At 43.7% G+C, this 19,034-nt stretch overlaps 1 protein-coding gene across 1 annotated transcript in view; it reads left to right on the forward strand.

The window, feature by feature from the left end:
- snd1 (staphylococcal nuclease and tudor domain containing 1) overlaps positions 1–19,034 on the forward strand; it is a 165,660-nt gene that overhangs the window by 26,791 nt on the left and 119,835 nt on the right. Inside the window, exons 11-15 of the mRNA XM_076722355.1 lie at positions 285–386; positions 7,622–7,722; positions 9,315–9,425; positions 11,037–11,109; positions 14,940–15,081. Coding sequence (XP_076578470.1) covers positions 285–386; positions 7,622–7,722; positions 9,315–9,425; positions 11,037–11,109; positions 14,940–15,081 — 529 coding nt within the window. The remainder of the gene's footprint in view (positions 1–284; positions 387–7,621; positions 7,723–9,314; positions 9,426–11,036; positions 11,110–14,939; positions 15,082–19,034) is intronic.

Consider the following 19,034-nt stretch of genomic DNA (forward strand, 5'->3'; position numbering starts at 1 on the left):
AAGGTGCGTGCATGAAAATATTTCACAGCGTGTTCAGAGTCCAGATCCTCCCTGTTGCAGGACTGAAGGAGACGAGGAATGGGAACAAACGAGACGACTGTGTGCTAATCAGTGTGTCTGTGTCGGTATGCGTGAGGTGGGGGGGTGTTTGTGTCTGTGCATGTTTCTGCAGCTTTGAGAGTGCAACGAATAACTTTTTCCTTCCTCCCTTTTTCCTCTTTCTTTTTTGTCCTCTCTCCCTCTTTTTGACCCTCCTCCCCATTTTCTCCTCCCTCTCTATTCAGGAGAAGAACAAGGACAAAGACAAACGTTTCCGTCCGCTCTACGACATCCCCTACATGTTCGAGGCCCGTGAGTTCCTGAGGAAGAAGCTCATTGGTAAAAAGGTAAGACCCATTGACAGATGGTGACACCTCCCAATCACACTGTGGCTCTGTGTGTGTGTGTGTGTGTGTGTGTGTGTGTGTATGCCAGTGTTTGAATCAACCTGATTGCTGCTGATTCAATGAATTAAACAATAGCTCTAAACAGGGATTTCCCCCAGTGGCTGCACATGTGCTCCAACAGACTTTCCTGCCTCACCGGTACCAAACACACGTTTCTGAAGCCCTAAGCCAGATCTGTATTTCTCTCCCTCCCTCTCTGTTTGAATACCAAGTGCTCTCAGAAGATGCCCTGGGGCTTGGTATTGGCCTGGACGCACCCCTTAAACAAGCAGTGTTGATTTCCCCCTCTTGTGTCTATTGATCTACCGGCTTTGTACACCTTGGGGGCTGCTATGATTTACACACATCTGACCCAGCAGAACCCAAACACTGAGCTAAAGAGCACTCGAGACACACACCACCACTTGATCATCTGCCTTTTTTTTGTGTTACATTTGAATAGATGAACTATGAATCAAAGTTGGACGTGTGAGTCTGAGAGAGAGAGAGAAAAACACTTAAACCGACATAAATTAGGTTTAGTGTTTGAAATACTCGAGCTGTTACGAGTGAGAGCTGATTTACAACCAGATCTGTCCAGTTTTGAATGTAGCAAACTTTGCCTTGCATATCAAGTTTTCAGGGCAAACATTAGGTTGTTTTCACATCAGGGTCTCCTCAGTAAATCAGTAAAATGACGCCTACATTGTTGTTTTTGTCCGAACAGTGGCAATTTTGCAGTGGCAGTAACGGCTCAGGGAGAGAAGGCGGCTGTTGCTCACAGGCACGCCCAGGGCTGTTGTTCACTGCTGGAGCTGAATGATGGTTTAAGTTTTTCCAAATAGCTAACTCTTAACACTTGTCAGACGCACAATATAATAGGAGCCATGCTGGAAAAGATTGGACTCTTTCTTGCAAAAATCTGCACGGGAATGCGGTTGAAAGTGCGGATTGATGGAAAGCTCTGTCAAAATGGTGCATTTGTGCACAATCACATTGAAAAAATGACTTCCCTAGTCAGAAGTTATCTCATAAATTCAGTGCTGTTTTGCAGCTGACTTCCAAGTATTAGATTTGGGAGCTTAGACCTCCACAAATCAATTCTCTGTGTAATTTTTAAAACCTCAGTCAGTGTTTCTGTTGGGTGTAGGCTGAGAATGTACCAAGCAAATGTGCAGAATTCAGGGGTCCACTCCACAGTAAGCAGACAGTAGAAGAACAAATATTCCAATCTCACACACTTTCAGAAGTGTACTGAGTTAAAAAACTAAAAAAAAAAAAAAAAAACACCCCAACATTTGCAGTACAGCCTGATAAACACAGAAACATGCACCCACTCAAAGCCAAAAGCCAAGAGAGTTCCTTTTGGCATTCAGTACAGGAGTGAGATTCATATCCCTGTCCCAGCTTCTCATCACACTCATTTTAATCATCCTCATTAATGTTTTTTTAATGACAGAAAATTAAGCCGTAAGCTGGCTTTTGACGAGTGAAGCGAGAATAATGATTCTGCTGTTTATTTGTGGTGTTTGTGTTTGTGGATAATGAGTGTGTATGATGGGAATAGGGGGACTGTAGCTTTGTCAAGGTGTAAAAATACTGTACAAATTATGCCATTAGTATGGTGACAAAGCCTCATATCAAGCTATATAAAGACTGTAAAGTACCATTTTGGGCTTCTTTATTGCATTGCATGTTTACATTAAAGCATAGTGGCCGTTTGTGTACATGTATGTAGATGAAGCAATAATACATATACAGTATATGGGCATTTTCAATCAGTCAGCCAGTCAGAAACAAACATGTATACATGGTACACATGCAAATCTGCACCCATCTACTATGGCCATTAGCTGTTTACTCATGCAAGCCTTAATGCCATGCCACCCAAAGTAAGGGAACAATGAGAATGGAATAAAATAATTCAGTCCATAATCATGCAGGCACTATAACGTACAGAATGTCTACTCCACAAACAATCTAAACCAGGGTCGCCCAGAATGGACCCCGTGAGCCAAAGATGGCTTACCGTAAGGTTTGACTAGTGGTACAAATAAAAATCAATGAGAAATATTTAATATGAATCACTTTACTCTGTTCCATTTTGTGTGAGGAGAAGAAATGCCCTCCAAATGTGTACAATCCCCAAATATTACTTACTACCCCCCCCCCATCTAAACAATATTCCTTACTCTCTCATTAAGCTTTCTACAATGATGAATATGTGTGTATATATTTTAAATATATATGTATGTATATGGGTATTTATTGTTGTGTGTGTAGTAAACGGTGTGTATGCACATACTGTATGTTTATATTAATGCCCCTATATTCCTCTACAATTGATTGGTATTGAAGTTGGGTCTCCCTAGTGTGTGCTTATAGGCTCTTAGAAGTGAGTTAGGTCTAAGTGGAGAGCTCTTGCCCATTTGCCAGCAGCACAGCCTCCTCCTTCCTCAGTCTGCAAAATCAATAACGGAGGAGCTCTGGAACGTCGCTTCCCTCCCGTTCCTTTATTGTTGCTAAGACACAAGGGTAAAGCTTTGAATTAAACCCTCTGTCACCATGTATCATGTTTGTTTTAAATAATTAGAAGCCCTAAAAAAAGTCTGCAGGTTTTTCAAAGGTACAAGCATCGCCCTTCTGCTGCCTTGGCAACAAGAGTGAATTAGTTTGGATGAAATGATCACAGGCTCTCTGCGGGTGGATGTTTATTTGCGAGCACAAAACTTAACCCTCGAGGCTTTAATGTTAATCTATACTACCTTGGCCTACTTGAGTTGTCAAGTTGGATGCAGGCAGGTGCACGAGTGTACAGATGCATGTTGCACTTCAACAAGGAGAGGAGTTTAGTCGACCCACTTACTGTCATCCTGTCTCGGAACACTAAGCTCTATAGAGACAGATTTGGAGCAGTAAGCATTAGTAGAAGACTCTAAGACCACTGCTTTCCCTGAAATTCGGCTCCAGAGAGCTCCACTTTTATCTTTTCTTTTCCTTTTCCTTTCCGACAAGAACCCAGACAAAGGTTTTACCTCAACAGAGGGGTAATTGGGCCTTGACCTGGTGGATTTAAAAAGGAATGCTCCGCCTGGTCGGGTCTTCCCTGAAAAGAAGAAGGGAGAAGAGAATTTGAATCACCTGCAGAGGCGTGACTACAGATCTATTACCAGATCACAAAAAGGTGTTTCTCCGCATCATCTAGCTGAAGCTGGACTCGACCAAAGCTAATCGTCCTGTCCAGACACAAGGTTGAGTTATCAGATGGACCTACAGGTACTCCCCTCGTCAACGTTCCACTTCAAACCCCAGAGACTGCCTAAGAGAGCAATACAGTGCCTGAATTTGGAAACAAGCAGATTTTTCCCTGACTAAACCTTCGAGGACGTGACTAAGCATTAACGACGAGTCTCAGTGTGCTGAGCAAAAGCTCAAAGCCCTAATGCCACCGCTCCGCTTTAGGAGAATAAAGCTACATTAAATGCTTTTTTTCTATTAAACCCCCTATTCCTCATCTCTATAAGGAGAGCATGGTGCTTTTGATCTTTTATAAAGCATATCTAATATCCATATTCAAAAGACTGCCCTTTTCTCTTTTTTTTTTTCCAAAACGAAGTCTATATTTGATGGTTTTCAGAGGCAGCAAGAAATTGCTGCAATACCTGGTTTGGTCTTTGAAAGAGGACTTCACAGCTGCAAGTGGTGATGAAATCTTGGCTTGTTCACAGCATCGACTCCAACAACCACACATCCTCGATCAGTTTTATCTTAAGAGGAGTCTTTTGAATGATTTTTTTACGTTGCCATGAGAAATATGACGTCTGATTAATCACCACTTGGGTGATTAAAGTGAGGTCAGTTGATTGTTTTGACAAATAATGACATTTAGAGGATGTGTCGCTGTCGAGTAACACATTCTCCCTTATGTCAAAATCCTCATCTGAACTATCCCTTTAAGGTTAGATAAATGTGTGCTGAGGCATTTTCCTTTTTCTCCTTTGCGTCACTCTGTCTGTCTTTCACTCTGTCTGTCTGTCTGTCTGTCGGTCAGTCTGTCTGTCTTTCTCACATATATATCCCCACCCCCATTGAAACGGCAGCGCTTGCATGGTGACATAATCCCAAAAAGCTCGTTTTGGCTAACTTTATAAGTAGTGCTTCTTGTGCGCCTGGGTCTCAGCCTCAGCAGAAAAAAAGTCCAGTGGAAATGTTGCATTAAGCCACTTATCAGGGTTGAGCACATTCGGATAATCCTGCGTGCTCAAAGTGGCTCCTGTTATGCAGCTGCTTGTGTAGTACTGTTAGCGCCAGAGTTTTCCCCTCTTATTTGTGTGCATGCCAGTGCGTGCATGCACTGAGAATGCCGTGTGTGCGGTGGTGGCATTTGATGTAGTGTGTATATGTGAGAGTGAGACCCGATTTGGGGGAAAGCTTGAGGTGTGTGCGTTCAAGCAGATGCAAAGCGTGCAGACCTCAGCGTCACCAGGTCCCATGGTTTAAAATCCAGATGGGGCTCCCTCCTCTTCCTCCTTTATTTCCCTCCTCTCCTCTCGACGTTGTGCTGTCCCAGCCCGAGGTTTTTTCCTAGCAGCACAGCTCACTTCATTGATAGCCAGCTGCGATTACAGCCTGCTAAAAACACAGCAGCACCTTAAGCACCTCTCTTACACACACGCACACACACATACTTACACACTTTACCATACCTTTTTACCTTGCTCACCCTCTTGCACTGATTGTCTTACCCGGCATTGCACCCTCTTGTATTTCTTTGCCTCTTCAAGGCTTAAAGATGTCCATATATCTTTTTTTGTTCAAACCCACTCTGATTGGCTAATATCCAGTGCACAGTGTGAGGCTGAACAGGTGAATTAGATGGACTTTCACCTGTTCAGTATGGCACTCTGTAGCCGCGCCAGCTGAACGGTGATCATGTGCACTTCCACTGAGAACCCTAACATGTTTAAATAAGCTCCTTGATTACAAAGTCTGCACCAATATGCAGCACCACTATTTTTCTCTGTTTATTTGCTGGCAAATCGGTGTAAAATATTACGAATAAAGAAACCACTTGTGGAAGATGAGTTGGATGAAAAGGTGCAAGTGACAGGTGCTCATTTCAGTCTGAACGAACTTAAAACCTCTTCTACCGTGTTTCTGTGTGGAAAGCGGCTCCTGCTGAGGCCATGCTGGGCTGTGATGGATGTAACTCACGATACTGCACGGCATCCTTCCATATCATAGTCCAGCATTCAACACACAAACTCCCTTTACATGTGCACAATGTCCTCTGGCAGAGTAAACCAAATCTCTGCCTGTCACCTCAGCAGAACAAAAACATTTTGTCTCACACTCCTGCTGTCCTTGTCCTTATCACTCCCCCATGTTCTAATCCATCCACTGCCTCTCCCCCTCTGTCTCACTCTCCTCTAGGGGGGTACTTATAGATGGCTTTGTCTTATCAGGAGATCGCGTAGATGGCCCGTGGAGAATGGTCCTGGAACTGCTCTAATCTAACATTGCTTGGTCAAAGTTTATAATCTGTCATCATCTGTGCTATTGGTGTTCTGGTTTCACAGCTTATGGCACCCAACGTTATATTTTGCTTGTGCGTTTCAATCTCCTCCTCCAATCTTGTCTTTGTTTGTTTCGGCTTTCTCGTTTAGCGATTTCATTTCATCTCATTTTGTGTCCTCTCCAGCTAACTTGACTTCTTCCTGTTTTTCATTGCTTTGTTTGCCCCTAATTCTTCAATGTGTGAACACAAAAGCACAAAATGAAACGCAAATGTAACCAAGAACAATGCAATAGTTTTTTTCTTTTATTTTTATTTTGTGATTCGTTTGAATGGCTTCACTTTTCAATAAAGCAGAATAGACGTGAAACTATGAGGAAATGAAAGCGCTTTGATGTGGGAGGGAGGATAAAATCATTTCCTTCAAGACAATGAGAATGGGTTATTTGCATGGTTACAAAAACTGATGAATTTGGGGGTGTTTAAAAGCGGATATTGCATAATATTCTCCGGCTGAAAAGATCCCAAACCAATTCCACCGCTGATAATATGACTGTTAGTCAGGATATGGGTACTGTTAATGTACATTATGGTGCACGGGGATGTTTATTTTTCAACTGATGATACGACCAGAATGAAAACGATCTGTCGTAAAAGACAGATACAGTTGGTGTTGGTGTGCTGACGGTACTGCTGACCAGCGACTTCAGATTTTAATTTAGTTTAGATTTAAATTTTCCTTTTTCCCACCTCCAGTTCGTCTTCCAGATAATCCCTGACACACACTGCGGTGGCAGTTTGGTTCATTCTCTTTTGCGTTTAATGGAGCAGCCAACTGTGGCCTCCCAAAATCATAATCCATCCCCTGCTCCTTTTATGTTTCGCCTGCTCTTCAAATGCAGACGGCACTTCCTGCTGAACAGTACACTGCAACACATCCACTCTGCCTCGTCAAACGCTCCTCTTTCTCTTTCTCTCGTCACCACGTCCTCATCCTGTCCATCTAATGACAAGCCGACGTTCGTTCCATGTCCTGGTTGGCGTCTCTTTCATGTCGCTGTAATAGGCCTGTCTGCATTGTCTCTTTCTGACTCGTGTCTGCGCTGTGACGCTGTGATGCAGAGCCAGATTCCCACTTTTTTCCCCTTCCCATCACACTTTTCTGACACGGCTGACACGTAGCTCTTAAACTGCCGATCATGTACCGGTACGGCTGCATCCCTGCCGTCGGCGCTGTCTGCCTGTGCCTGGCCCACAAAGCAGGCTTTCCCCATCACATGCCTGTAGATATGCGCGCACGCACACAGCTGAGTGACAAAATTGTATCTTCAGGGAGGGTGGTCTGTCCCGAGGGAGCTTTTTTGAGAACACACAGTGTCGGGTCATTTGGGTTCTATCACTGCTCCCGCTCTCGCTCTCTTTGTGTGCGTGTGCGTGTGTGTGCGCATTGTCCCAAACACCCACAGTGTGTTAATACTGCTCCTCTGGGGATATCTACAGTCCTGCCTGATGTGATTCACACCGACTGGGGGTGACCTTGAGAACTGGGACACACACACACTCACACAGTCAGAACACTCCCTACACTAATTATTACCGTAACTGGCATTGCTTTCAGCTTGTCTCAGTACTCTTGCCGTATTTTTTTGACCTCTTCTCCTGCTTGCTTTGCCCCTTCCAGGTCAACGTGACAGTAGACTACATCAGAGCAGCTACCGGTCCAGGAGAAGGCACCCCTGCCTTCGCAGAACGCACCTGTGCTACAGTCACGATTGGCGGCATGTAAGTAATAGATCACGTTGTACCACAGTGAAAGTTCTCCTTTCGTTTCAGTCTGTTCTGTTCAGGTTTATTCTCCTGGTGTTGAACAGTTACGCATTTCTATTTCATGCATTTTTATTTCTGTATTTGCACTTCACGCCACTAAGTGTCTGGTAGGAATTTGTTGCAAATAAGCAGCCCTCACTGGCAGATGGTACAGTATGTAATTTGTCAGTGTAACAGACTGCACACACATCACATTTCATTTTAGTACAATAGTGGTCTGCTTATGTAAAATTTTATAAGTTAGGCTCAACTGATGTGAGATGACACAAAATAATCATTTGTAAATGCTTAGAACTTGTAATCTCACTGTGCATCACAAAGCAACCTGAAAGTGCTTCTTTGCATTTTAATTTTCATGAGAAGGGTCGCCCCAGTGCAAGCAATTATTTTCTATCTACAAACAGAGCTTTGAAGAAATCTGGTTTATCTGTTTGAAACACGTATTTTATACAGCACCACAGATATAAACGTTATTAAACTACTCAGAGGTTCAAATTTAATCAAAAGCGGATAGAGGAGCTTTAATGCCACATGACTTGAAATGAAGTCCGCTCTCACCCAAAAAAAAAAACAAAAAACAACAGTTCAAAAAAACTGTTGAAAGCTGCACTTGTCTTCTGGTTTCTCTGTCTCTTTAACTCTGGGCTCTATGGCACAAACCGGTTACTTTCACACATGGAAGCACAGACCACTCTACGTCATCAAACCAGCAGTCTTGTATCTGACAGTATGTGTGTACACAGAGGTCAGGACCCAACCCCGTGACATGCCAATTACAACCCAGCTTTAGTCAACTGCAACAGCCGCTCTGCTTCACAGATAACAGTTGGCACGGGCCCCCTGTGAATGCCGAGGTCAGGGGGGCAGAGCGGTCAGTGGGGTGGATGTTTTTGACCTTTTACAACCTTGTCTAATTGTATTGTTTGTAATTTCCTTGCTTGTAGGAAGAGAGAAATAAACTCAGCTTGACTTTGTAAGAACCTGTTTAAATTATAAAGCCATCATATGCTGAGTGTGTGTGAGCGGTGGTGAGGTGAAGAAGCTTGGAGAAAACAGTCCTCATTGTATGGTATCACCCAACAAAACAACAACCAAAAGCCTATTTTTAAAGGTGACAGCATGGACTGTAACAGTGTGTTGGGTACCGATGATACAAGCTCAGATCGGAAGAGTTTCCCTCCTGTCCCGTCATTTCTTTCTCCCACACTTCAACCAGCACACCGATGTCCGAGGGCCAGCACCTAAGTGCTGCATTAAGTGCAACAATGCTCCCCTCTCTCTGCCCTTCATCCTCTCTTCTGTCCATCAGTAACACAGCGAGGAAGTGGTTAGTCAAGTGTGCAATGTCAACATTCAAGTGACCTTTGTTTCTCAGCCAAGCCACCTTTGGGATTTGTCATGCCCTTATTTTCTTTTTTGTCGAGCTCGCTCGCTCGCTTAGAATTCTGTGTGAAGCCAAGGGGGGTGTTTGCTTGTTGTTTTTATTAAAGTAATCTCTCTCTCCTCTCTCTCTCTCTCTCTCTCTCTCTCTCCCCCTCTTCCCCCAGCAACATAGCGGAGGCTCTGGTCAGTAAAGGCCTGGCCACAGTCATCAGATACAGGCAGGATGACGACCAGCGCTCCTCCCACTACGACGAGCTGCTTGCCGCAGAGGCACGGTGAGGAACACGCGCCTGATACGCACACACGCTTTCACACAAAAAAGGCTTTCACGCTCGTTCCTTCCTTGAACCTGCGGATGTTCATTCTCATACAGGCACTTATTATTTTTTTTCCCTTTGCTTCAGACAAAAACATGCGTGTGCACACACTACACCCACAAACCCTTCCTCCACTTCAACGCTCCGAATGCTTTTTACACACACTGACTCACCGCCATCCACGAGTTGCGCATGACCTTGACAAATTTTGCTCTTGGGAAATGGAGGAGAATTGAATATGACCTTGAGGTTTTTTTTTTTTTTTTAAATTGCTTTTACATTTGCTGTTACATCCGGCGTGGCGCAGGGGAAGAAACTCGCTTGTTATTATTTTTCTGAATTTATTTCAGCAGTGACACCATCGGAAGTCAGGCCCTGTCACAGCTGTTGCTAGGTTTTCCACAGAAAACATGTCATCGCTCTCACATATTCACTCATACTGTTCATGTATTGGCAGCTTTTTTCTTTTACATATATGTATGGACACACATACACCTTCCCGAGGGCTGGGCGCTAAATCAGAGGCTCTCTTTACACAGGCCCTATGAATGTAATTATGTGGAGGTGCAGTGGAGAGATTTAGTACGAGCTTTATTACTCTGCCATAGATTAAGATCTGCTGGCTATAGGTAGAGCAGATGCAGCCACAGCCTCTTTTTATAGGACTAACTCTTTCACTCCCCTTTCTCACATACAGTGTCACTGCCCACCCTCCCTCTTTTTCTGCTCTCTCCCTCCTCCTGCTTTCCTTCTTCTTTTGCACATTTTGTCCTTTCTCCACCTTAGCTGTTTTCAATTTTGTCCTTCTTTGGCCTTGCTCTTCTGTGTCTTCTGTTCTCCCATCTCTCTCTCTCTCTCTCTCTCTCTCTTTCTCTCTCTCTGTCCCTGGTGGGGTCTTATTAGAGTTGATGAGAGGTTTCTGTCTTAGCCTTGGTTTTATTTTTAGTTCCCAGTGCACGAGGCCGATGGCCCCGCAGCCTTCAAGAAACCTCCTCCTGGCTATTACATGCACTCCTATACATGCTTGCATACATGCTCGGGCTTAGAGCCAATGGTCTGCTTCGTGGTGACCCATAGGTGGCATAATTCCATTCCACAGCCGGCAAATCTGCGGTCATCTTCATCTCATTCAGCCCTTGAGGCTTTTCAAAGCAGCGATCACCATAACCAGTCATCATTGCTAAACCCCTAGCTGGCTGTAAAGAAGCAGCCCATGTCTCTCCCTTTCTCCTCGTCCCTCCATTCTAACAATAATACCTCTTCCATCTTGTTTCTCTACCACAGTTTCCACTTTTCATCTCAGGCCTGTAGATTATCTGGGTGGAAAAAAAAAACCTTTAGTATTTCCAGTTGAACCCTAATCGCAGTTCAGGGAAGAGAAACTGGTATGACTTTACATACTAGTTCACAAAGCCACAATGGCTCCCTCTTTGTATCTATAGTGGTTACTCAAAGAGCTCCCATTTCTCCAGGTCTCTTTAAGCCTCCGGCCTTATGCTTTTCTCTGTGTATTATGGTAGTGCTCGTGCTCTGGTGACGTGTGTTTTTGTGGTTTTGACTGACTTGCAGGGCCATCAAGAACGGGAAAGGGCTGCACAGCAAGAAGGAGGTTCCCATCCACAGAGTGGCTGATATCTCTGGGGTAGGTATCTTTTTGTGTGTGTACACACAGGTTATCCCACACGAGGCTAATGTCTAATAAGACGAGTGTTCCATTGATGCATTGATGTAATTGAATATATTTAATTGTGGACTCATTTACATGCAGCTCCCATGTCACTCACAGATGCCATCAATGCCCAAAAGCTACTGACTCACTCTATCACACACGGTAATTCTCTAAGGATGATCTATAATGCTCACCCCCCCCCATCCCTGATCCTCACAGCCAGCTTCCTCATCTTACAGAAACGTTAAGAGGCCTCTAAAAATAATCAGCACCATTAATAAAACCATCAGTGGTGCTTGGTCCTAGCTTGTTTACGCGTGCCCAGGGGCTTTATAGAGGCATCATTTGGCTAATGAAGCCTGATTGGGAGTGCTCACCAAATGAACATTAGCGTGGGGAACCCATAAAGCCTCTCAGTAACGAGTAATGAGCGATTGGTAGACCTTCCTTATCAAGCGTATTTTTGTTCGCACAACCCGGAAGCTGTTTTTTTTTAAATTTGATCCCTCTGTTGTCTGTTCACCCCGTGCTCACACTCTTCTTCAATCTGTGGCTGTCAGCCATGTTTCCGTTGCATTATTACTTGCAGAGAGTTTATTTCTAAAGGGACGTTTCCTTTTTCCTGTTTTAGTTTTTCTCTGTTCCTCACTGCAAATCAATCTCTGGAGCTTTCCCTACATACCACGATGGATGTAGTCCTACATGTACCCACAGGCTGTCATAGTGCGCTTCTACACCCAAGTGCAGGCTGTATTAACTCACTGTACGCTGCAGTGCTGTAGCTGTCCGAAGCTGTCAAACTGATTGGCTGGGTTAGATGAGCTCACACGGAGAGCAGAGCAGTGGAAAGTGCGATCAACTGAAATGTGTGCTGATGACACTGTTACAAAGATTAAATGCTGGCACTGTAATGGCCATTGTTGCTTGCTAGGTTCTGTTCTGGCTGTGGGCTTATTTTTAACATTGTATTATTCTCACCCCACCTGAGAGGCAAATTGAGGTCAGTCAGTCAGGTGGTGTTGAAGTCACCCTTTTGTACCCGGGGGAAAATGTGACAATGCCTTGCATAACATTCTCCAGATTTTCTTTTCTTTCTTTTTTTTTTTTAATTTAACTGTGTCTTACCTCTGACCTCTGATGGATCCATCGACCACCATGTTATCACACTATGGTAGAGTTTTTAAAACCTCACTGCTCAAAATGCTGCCACACCACCCAAAAAAAGTTAGATTCTTTTATTCAGAATTGTTCGAGTGCCTTTCCATATCTCTATACTTGTCAGCCAGTCATCCCGCACACTTTCTGATCAGCCACTACATGGTCGACTCTGATCTTGAAAAACATTAGCACCTCATTGTCTCTCTCACTTGAGCTCTCTTCTGGTACTCATACTTGTAGGCTCTGGAGAGACATTTTGGATAAATTAATCAGGCCCTCTTTTTCTGTATTAGCCTTAAGCTCAGAGTGGTCCGCCAGAGTTGTTGGTGGTCGTAAGTTGCTGTTTAAAAGTATCATGACCTTGCATTTAAACCGGGGCATCCAGCCAAGTTATTAAAGCTCTTTAGCACCAACAGGACTTTAGTCTGGCTAATAAGTCCGACATTGCTCCGGATAACTACTCTCAGATGTTATGCTGTTCCACATTGTCATCATCGTAACCTCCCTATGTCTTATTGTGTCAGCAGGACAGATAAATTATTGGACCCTGTTAAAATAATTATGACAGGGAGTTGTTGTGCTGACTGAGCAGCCCTGTGCTATTTCATCAGGGGCGTTAGTGCATTTTATACTTATAAACCCACCGAACTTAACTGGCTAAATTGACCACTCCATGTGCAGCAGTGACTGCGGTGTAGTTTCAGGGGGAGGTGCTCAATAATTAATTTACTTTAATAACAAATGGGAGAAAGCAGTAAATGCCACACCTGACTTCACACAGGGGATTTCACACATCTCACTCATTAAAAACTGTCCCAGTGACCCAGCAAAGGCTGCGGTGGGCTTCGCATTTTTAACATAATTGTGCTGTGTCATGCATTTGGGTGTGACATCAGTGCTGTGAAGCCCCTCTGAACCCTCCCTTATTAGCGCCACCACGTCGGTGCTTTCAGTCAGCGCCATTACATGCAGCTGCATCTCCTTCCCACTCTCAATATTTCTGTCAGTTCCCAATAAGGACACACAGGGTTTTCAGCACAGTCCAGGATCGTTGCCAGCCAGTGCCAGTAGGCGCATGCACCAGTTGTTTGGCTAGGCTAATGTAATGAGCATTCTAAAGGACCAAAATAGCAACATAGCATCCCCCTCCACATCCTTCCCCTCCCCTTCCCCTCTTTTCTTTTTCTTTTCTCCTCTGTGATACACACCCACACACAGCTGTACACGTGCACCAGTGCTGCCCCCCAACCCCCGTATACACACACACACACACACACACACACACACACACAAATACACGCTCCTATACGTCAGCATCCTTTAGCTTGGCGGTAAAGGTTTGCCGAAAGGGATTATGTACATTGAGTGGGACGCAGTCACAAATAGAGCAGAGATAGGTTTATAAACGTATAGTGTAGGAGATGAACAGAGGTGGTGGGAGGAGAGTGGATAAAGCACTTGACTCACCTCATACCTCTAAAGGTTGCATAATGAGGTCCTCTCAGATGTCTCTTCTTTTTTTTTTTTTTTTTCTGAACCAAGTTAGACTGCACAGCCCACTCACTGCAGGTGCTGCAAATGTGTTTGTGTGAACGACAGAATGTTTGGCTCTGTTGTCTCCCACTCAAGGGGCTATTTTGGACTGCAGCGGGCGGAGTTCAGGTGGTGCATCTTATGGCTAAAGCACATACCCTTTAGTCACAACGCAGTGTGTTTGAGTCCCACTGGTGACGTATGTTGCATGATGTGCCAATCTCCCAAGACGGGGCAGAAGATGTCAACTCATCTATCAATGTTTTGTTATTTTTGGTTTTTATCAGCGTGAGCTCTCACACTCCACTTGCAGCAGAAAACGGAGAATGCTTCCTTGTTTGAACTCCGTCCTTCCCTCCAAGCTTTAGCTCTTACTCCCATGGCAACACTGCCACACATACACAGACACACACACACATACACACATACACACATGCACACATGCACACATGCACACTGCACACTGGTCCATGACTGAGTGGTCTGTTGTGCTTACATGCTCCTGCCCAGAGTGGGCGCATATTAAATAATTTTTTTATCGTTTATGAATCTTCCTCTGCCACTGCATCACCAGCCCTGCTTGAATACACATGATTTAGCTCTGCTTGTAATTTTGGCCCGGGCACAATAATAAGCTAGTGACTCACCCTTGCAGACAGAGATGGAGGCAGGAGGGGAGAGAATTATTTTTGATTGCACGAGTTTCCAGACGTGTCACGGAGAAGCGGAGTGGACTTCATTTGGCCAGACCAAGATTTAAGGATGTCTGGAAAAGGCCCACAGATTCTGTCGCCAGTCAACCTATTTAGTCTGTCTTGTCTATTTTGGTTACTTGTCATTTGGCGGCGTGCAGGTTGATTTTGTCACACTTTTTGTAGCAGATATATTTAATGTTTTACTTTGACTGAAGCCAGTCATTTGAAATAACTCCATATGAAAAGTCTCACAGTTTTGTTCTTCGTTACATAATTCATGAATCCGATGGTTATAAATACTGAAGTGTCGTTTTACTCGATGCGGCTCAATAAATTCTCTGATAAGAAAGTTATCATCAAATTGTGCATTCTTCAGAGCATTATCTAACACATTGTCTCTTTCTTTACGTTCATCAGGAGACACAGAAAGCCAAGCAGTTCTTGCCCTTCCTGCAGAGGGCTGGCCGGTCAGAAGCTGTGGTAGAATACGTCTTCAGCGGCTCCCGCCTCAAGCTGTACATGCCCAAAGAAACCTGCCTGATTACGTTCCTCCTTGCCGGTGGGTAGACCTCTTTCTCTTCCTGGTGCGAAGGTTGCTTCCTTCAGTGTCCTCTAGCCAGCTCACTTCTGTGTCTGCGCAGGCATCAGTTGCTGCTACGTGAAAAGTTAGCATATCCAAAGAGTGCATGTATTGGGGGAAAAAAAACCTATTTGTGAAATTGAAACTCCTGCCAGCTCAGAGATCAGAGTTTAAACCCTCAGCGCACCTCTGAGCAGGCCACCCTGACAGGGCAAGGGGCTGGCTGGGTGTCTTGCACCGGCCACAGCCCACCCTCTTTCTGAACACCAGGTTTGGCGTGAAGCATGTGTCCCCTTTGACCTCACCTTCTCCTCTCTGGCTCTCTGCCAAGCATGAAATAGTTTCATGCTCTGCTCTCTACGTCTTCTCTGTTTAACCGCAGTGGTCATCTTCATTAGAAACCGGCCACCGTGTCGAGGTAAAGGGAGATTTAAACTGGAGTGGATGGGCAGGTATTGTCAGGTTTTTAACACCGTGTGAGCTGAGTAAAACAAATGTAGTTTTTTTTAATCCCTCATTTACTCAACGTATCTGAGAAGGTCATATTGTGAAAACTTTATGCTCTCAGAAAGTAAAAGTTGTACCTTTTGGCATTCAACAGCAGTCAGTTTATCTACCCTAGTTTGATTGTGCTTGTCTTCAGCCTGATGAGCAGCGTAGCTGCACAGAGGTCAGATAATGAATTGCAAAGAAATGGAGCTGCAACAATTGGTTGATTAGTCGAGCTGCTCAGCAGATAGTAATTGGCAACTATTTTCTGAACAATAAAAGTCAAACATTCAAGGGTTCCAGCTTCTGAAATGTGAGGAATTGATGTTTTTCTTCCTCAATATTTCAGTATAAATTTGAATATCTCTGGTTTTGCTTCATGGCTGAATAAAACAAGCAAGTTGAAAACATCACTCTGGCTTGTGTGATATTATATCAGGCAGTTTCCGACATTCATAGACAAAACTGATTAATCAAGGAAATAATTGGAAGATTAATAGATAATTGAAATAATCCATCCGATAATAGGTCCGTTCTTTCAGCTTTCCCATTCTCAGTATGAGAAAACCACAGTGGTTTAGGGCGAGATGCAGATGAAGTGAAATACAGGCTGTTTGATAGCAGGTCTAGTCATTTATTTCAGCTCACCGACCGTCTTGACAGTTTGCGCCAGTAATAAAAACACTGAGACTGTATCTTTGGCAGCCAACGATGATTTGCACATCCTCGCAGATCATGAGAATGGTGAGAACGCTTATCCCTTCCACAGCGCATGATGCTCTTTGTTATAGTTACAATAAAAATCCGTTTCAATCCATCTCCATTTCAGTCTGTCATTTGCCAGCCATACATTCCTCTCCATTTCCAGTTGGACAAACACCATACATTTCTAACAAACACTCCGATTCAGTTTAATTAGGCGTGGTTAAATCGTTGATGCATTAATTAATTTTGCAATTTGCTTCTGATTGTCTTCGCTATCCACTGATGGTTTTTGTAATTACATTTTTTTTGTCGTCCACTGCCTGCTACAAGATGTATTGACATGACCCCTGCCAATAGGCAATCTGCATATAAGACTTTTTTTTTTTTAGCACTGGGTTGCTCTTGACAATTCTCCATTAATGAGATATCAGGTGTGTATTAGATGGTGTTTACATAGTCGGTCTGCTTTTGGATTTTATTCAATCAAAGTTTATTAGCAAATCGTAGGAAACACATTAGCTAGGCTGATGGCCCCTGAGAGTATCTGATTGAAGCCGTTCCCAGAAGAAAAGATTCATCTGCTGGAAATGAGACGACAAGTATTGTCTTTAATATACACATTAGGCTGGGTTAGCCCTGATTGATACAAACGATCCCCTTTCCAATTTTAGTTTTTTTTTTTTTTTTGCTTCTACTCCAATAAGAGTCCTCTGTATCAGTTGAAGAGCTCCCGTGTGTCTCTATAGGTGTGTGAGTGCCTTTTCTTGTCATCTCATTTTTCCTTTTTTTCCTCCTTCCAGAGATAGGATGCTTATGAGATAAATATTATGTTGGGCAGGTCATGGCCCCAGCTTTCCTGTGCGTGTATGTTGTTGTATGCATGGATTTCTTTATGCGACAACTGATGTTAAACCTTTAACCACACATGAAATGAAGCCCTTAGGCGCAAACAGCTGCTTATTATCTCTCTAGCTCTAATCTCCAAGCGCTCCGTATCTCCTTCCACTTTTCTCTTTCCTGTCAAAGTTATCTTTCCATGTTTTATTCACCCTTCTGCACCATGGGCCAATGTTTGAAATGACACATACATGATAAATTGGCTGCCCCGAGCCTCTTGTCTTTATCTGTGTATGAAACAGCAGAAACCTCTCGGACCTTTTCCTCTTTTAACTCGAGTAATGGTGACAGATAATGAGGTGTGTTGAGAGCAGATCTTACATGTTTCAGATATGCTCTTGTTTTTTAAGTCAAACAAGCCTATTGTCATTGAAGTTGCAACGTTGGAAGTATTATACCCTATACGGTTTCTCCATGTTAGGATATAGGGTAACACTTTATATTAACGTACACATATTCACCGTTGCCTTGTTGCTTATTAGCATGCATATTACTAGCATGACGGCTGTAATTACTACTCACTGACAGTAAGTACGGACGTTGTTGTACTTGAACTACAATCTTAATGACCTAACTCTTACTCTTAATCCTAACCCCCAGAATAAAGCATTCATAAGTGCTTCATAATGGCTAATAAAGAGCCAGTTTGTTACTTATGTGCATGCTGATAAGCAACTATTGTGAATATGTGTAATGTGATGTAAAGTGTAAAGAGTGGCTGTAAACTGCTGTAAATTGCTGTAATACATAACGTCTTATAGCTATAATCAATAAGTTATGGTCTTAATACTTTCACAAGGTCACCTGTTATATTGCCCCATTCATTGTGTGTTAAAGGTCAAGAAATGTTTTGTCAGTTGCTCTGAGTAAATACTGACAACATGCAGTAAAGTGGAGAATATAAGGATGAAAGGATGCTGCCGTTATATCAAGTGTTGAATTAGTCATCTGTTTCATTAGCTTCTCTTCGTACTGTATTCATCACGGCCAGTTTTTTCTTCTTTAACAATGTCGTGGGAGGCCATTGAAGAACAAATTGTTTACAGTAGAGCTGCGAATGAAATTATCCCAAGGCGGTCAGTGATGTAACAGAGTAAGTCAAAATTATAATACTAAAAACACAGTACAGACATCTTTGAATCTGAACTACCAGCTTGCTTAGCCAGCAGCGTTGTTCCTCCTGCTTTAGACGTATTATTTGTCCTGGTTTGAGAATGAACCCCCCTCATTGCAAGGACTTGTTTCTCCAGTGAGGCACCTCAAAGCCTTGGTATCTTCCCCACACATAGTCTTCTTCCTTTCCCAGAGTTTTCCTTGATGGATAAAGACAGTGCTTTAAGTAAAACTGGAGGTGAGGAAACAAAGGGTAGCAAGAGAAGCCCATGCTTCAAAGAGGGGCCGGAGGTGTGCTTCAAGAGTTGAAGGGAAGTTCCCTTCGCTCTCCTCCCACATCGCCTTTCCTTTCTTCTCCTCTCACTCGCTGGCGTGCGTGGTGTCACTTCCGTATGCAAGTTTGATAAAGGGTAAAGGAGTCATCCGGTTTCTGAAGATGGAAAGGAGGGCCAGGAAAGGGATTTGAGAGTGTAGTGGCTGGGGGGGGGTTGGGGGTAGAAGGATGATGAAAGGAGGGGGAGGTGAAGTAAGAGCTGTGGAGGCAGAAAGGACAGGGGAGGGTAAAGACGTGGTAAAGAGAAGACAAGAAATATGTACAATTGATGTGAAGTATGTGGGTATAAAGGCCTGTTGAAGCTAAGGGAGATGAAGCAGTGAAAAGGTTGTAAAAGTTTACTAGCTTCAGTAGTTTTCAGAGTTTCAGGCGGAGGCCACAGCAGGTGAAGTGC

Source organism: Chaetodon auriga, chromosome 22, assembly GCF_051107435.1.
Source record: "Chaetodon auriga isolate fChaAug3 chromosome 22, fChaAug3.hap1, whole genome shotgun sequence".
Lineage (NCBI taxonomy): Eukaryota > Metazoa > Chordata > Actinopteri > Chaetodontiformes > Chaetodontidae > Chaetodon > Chaetodon auriga.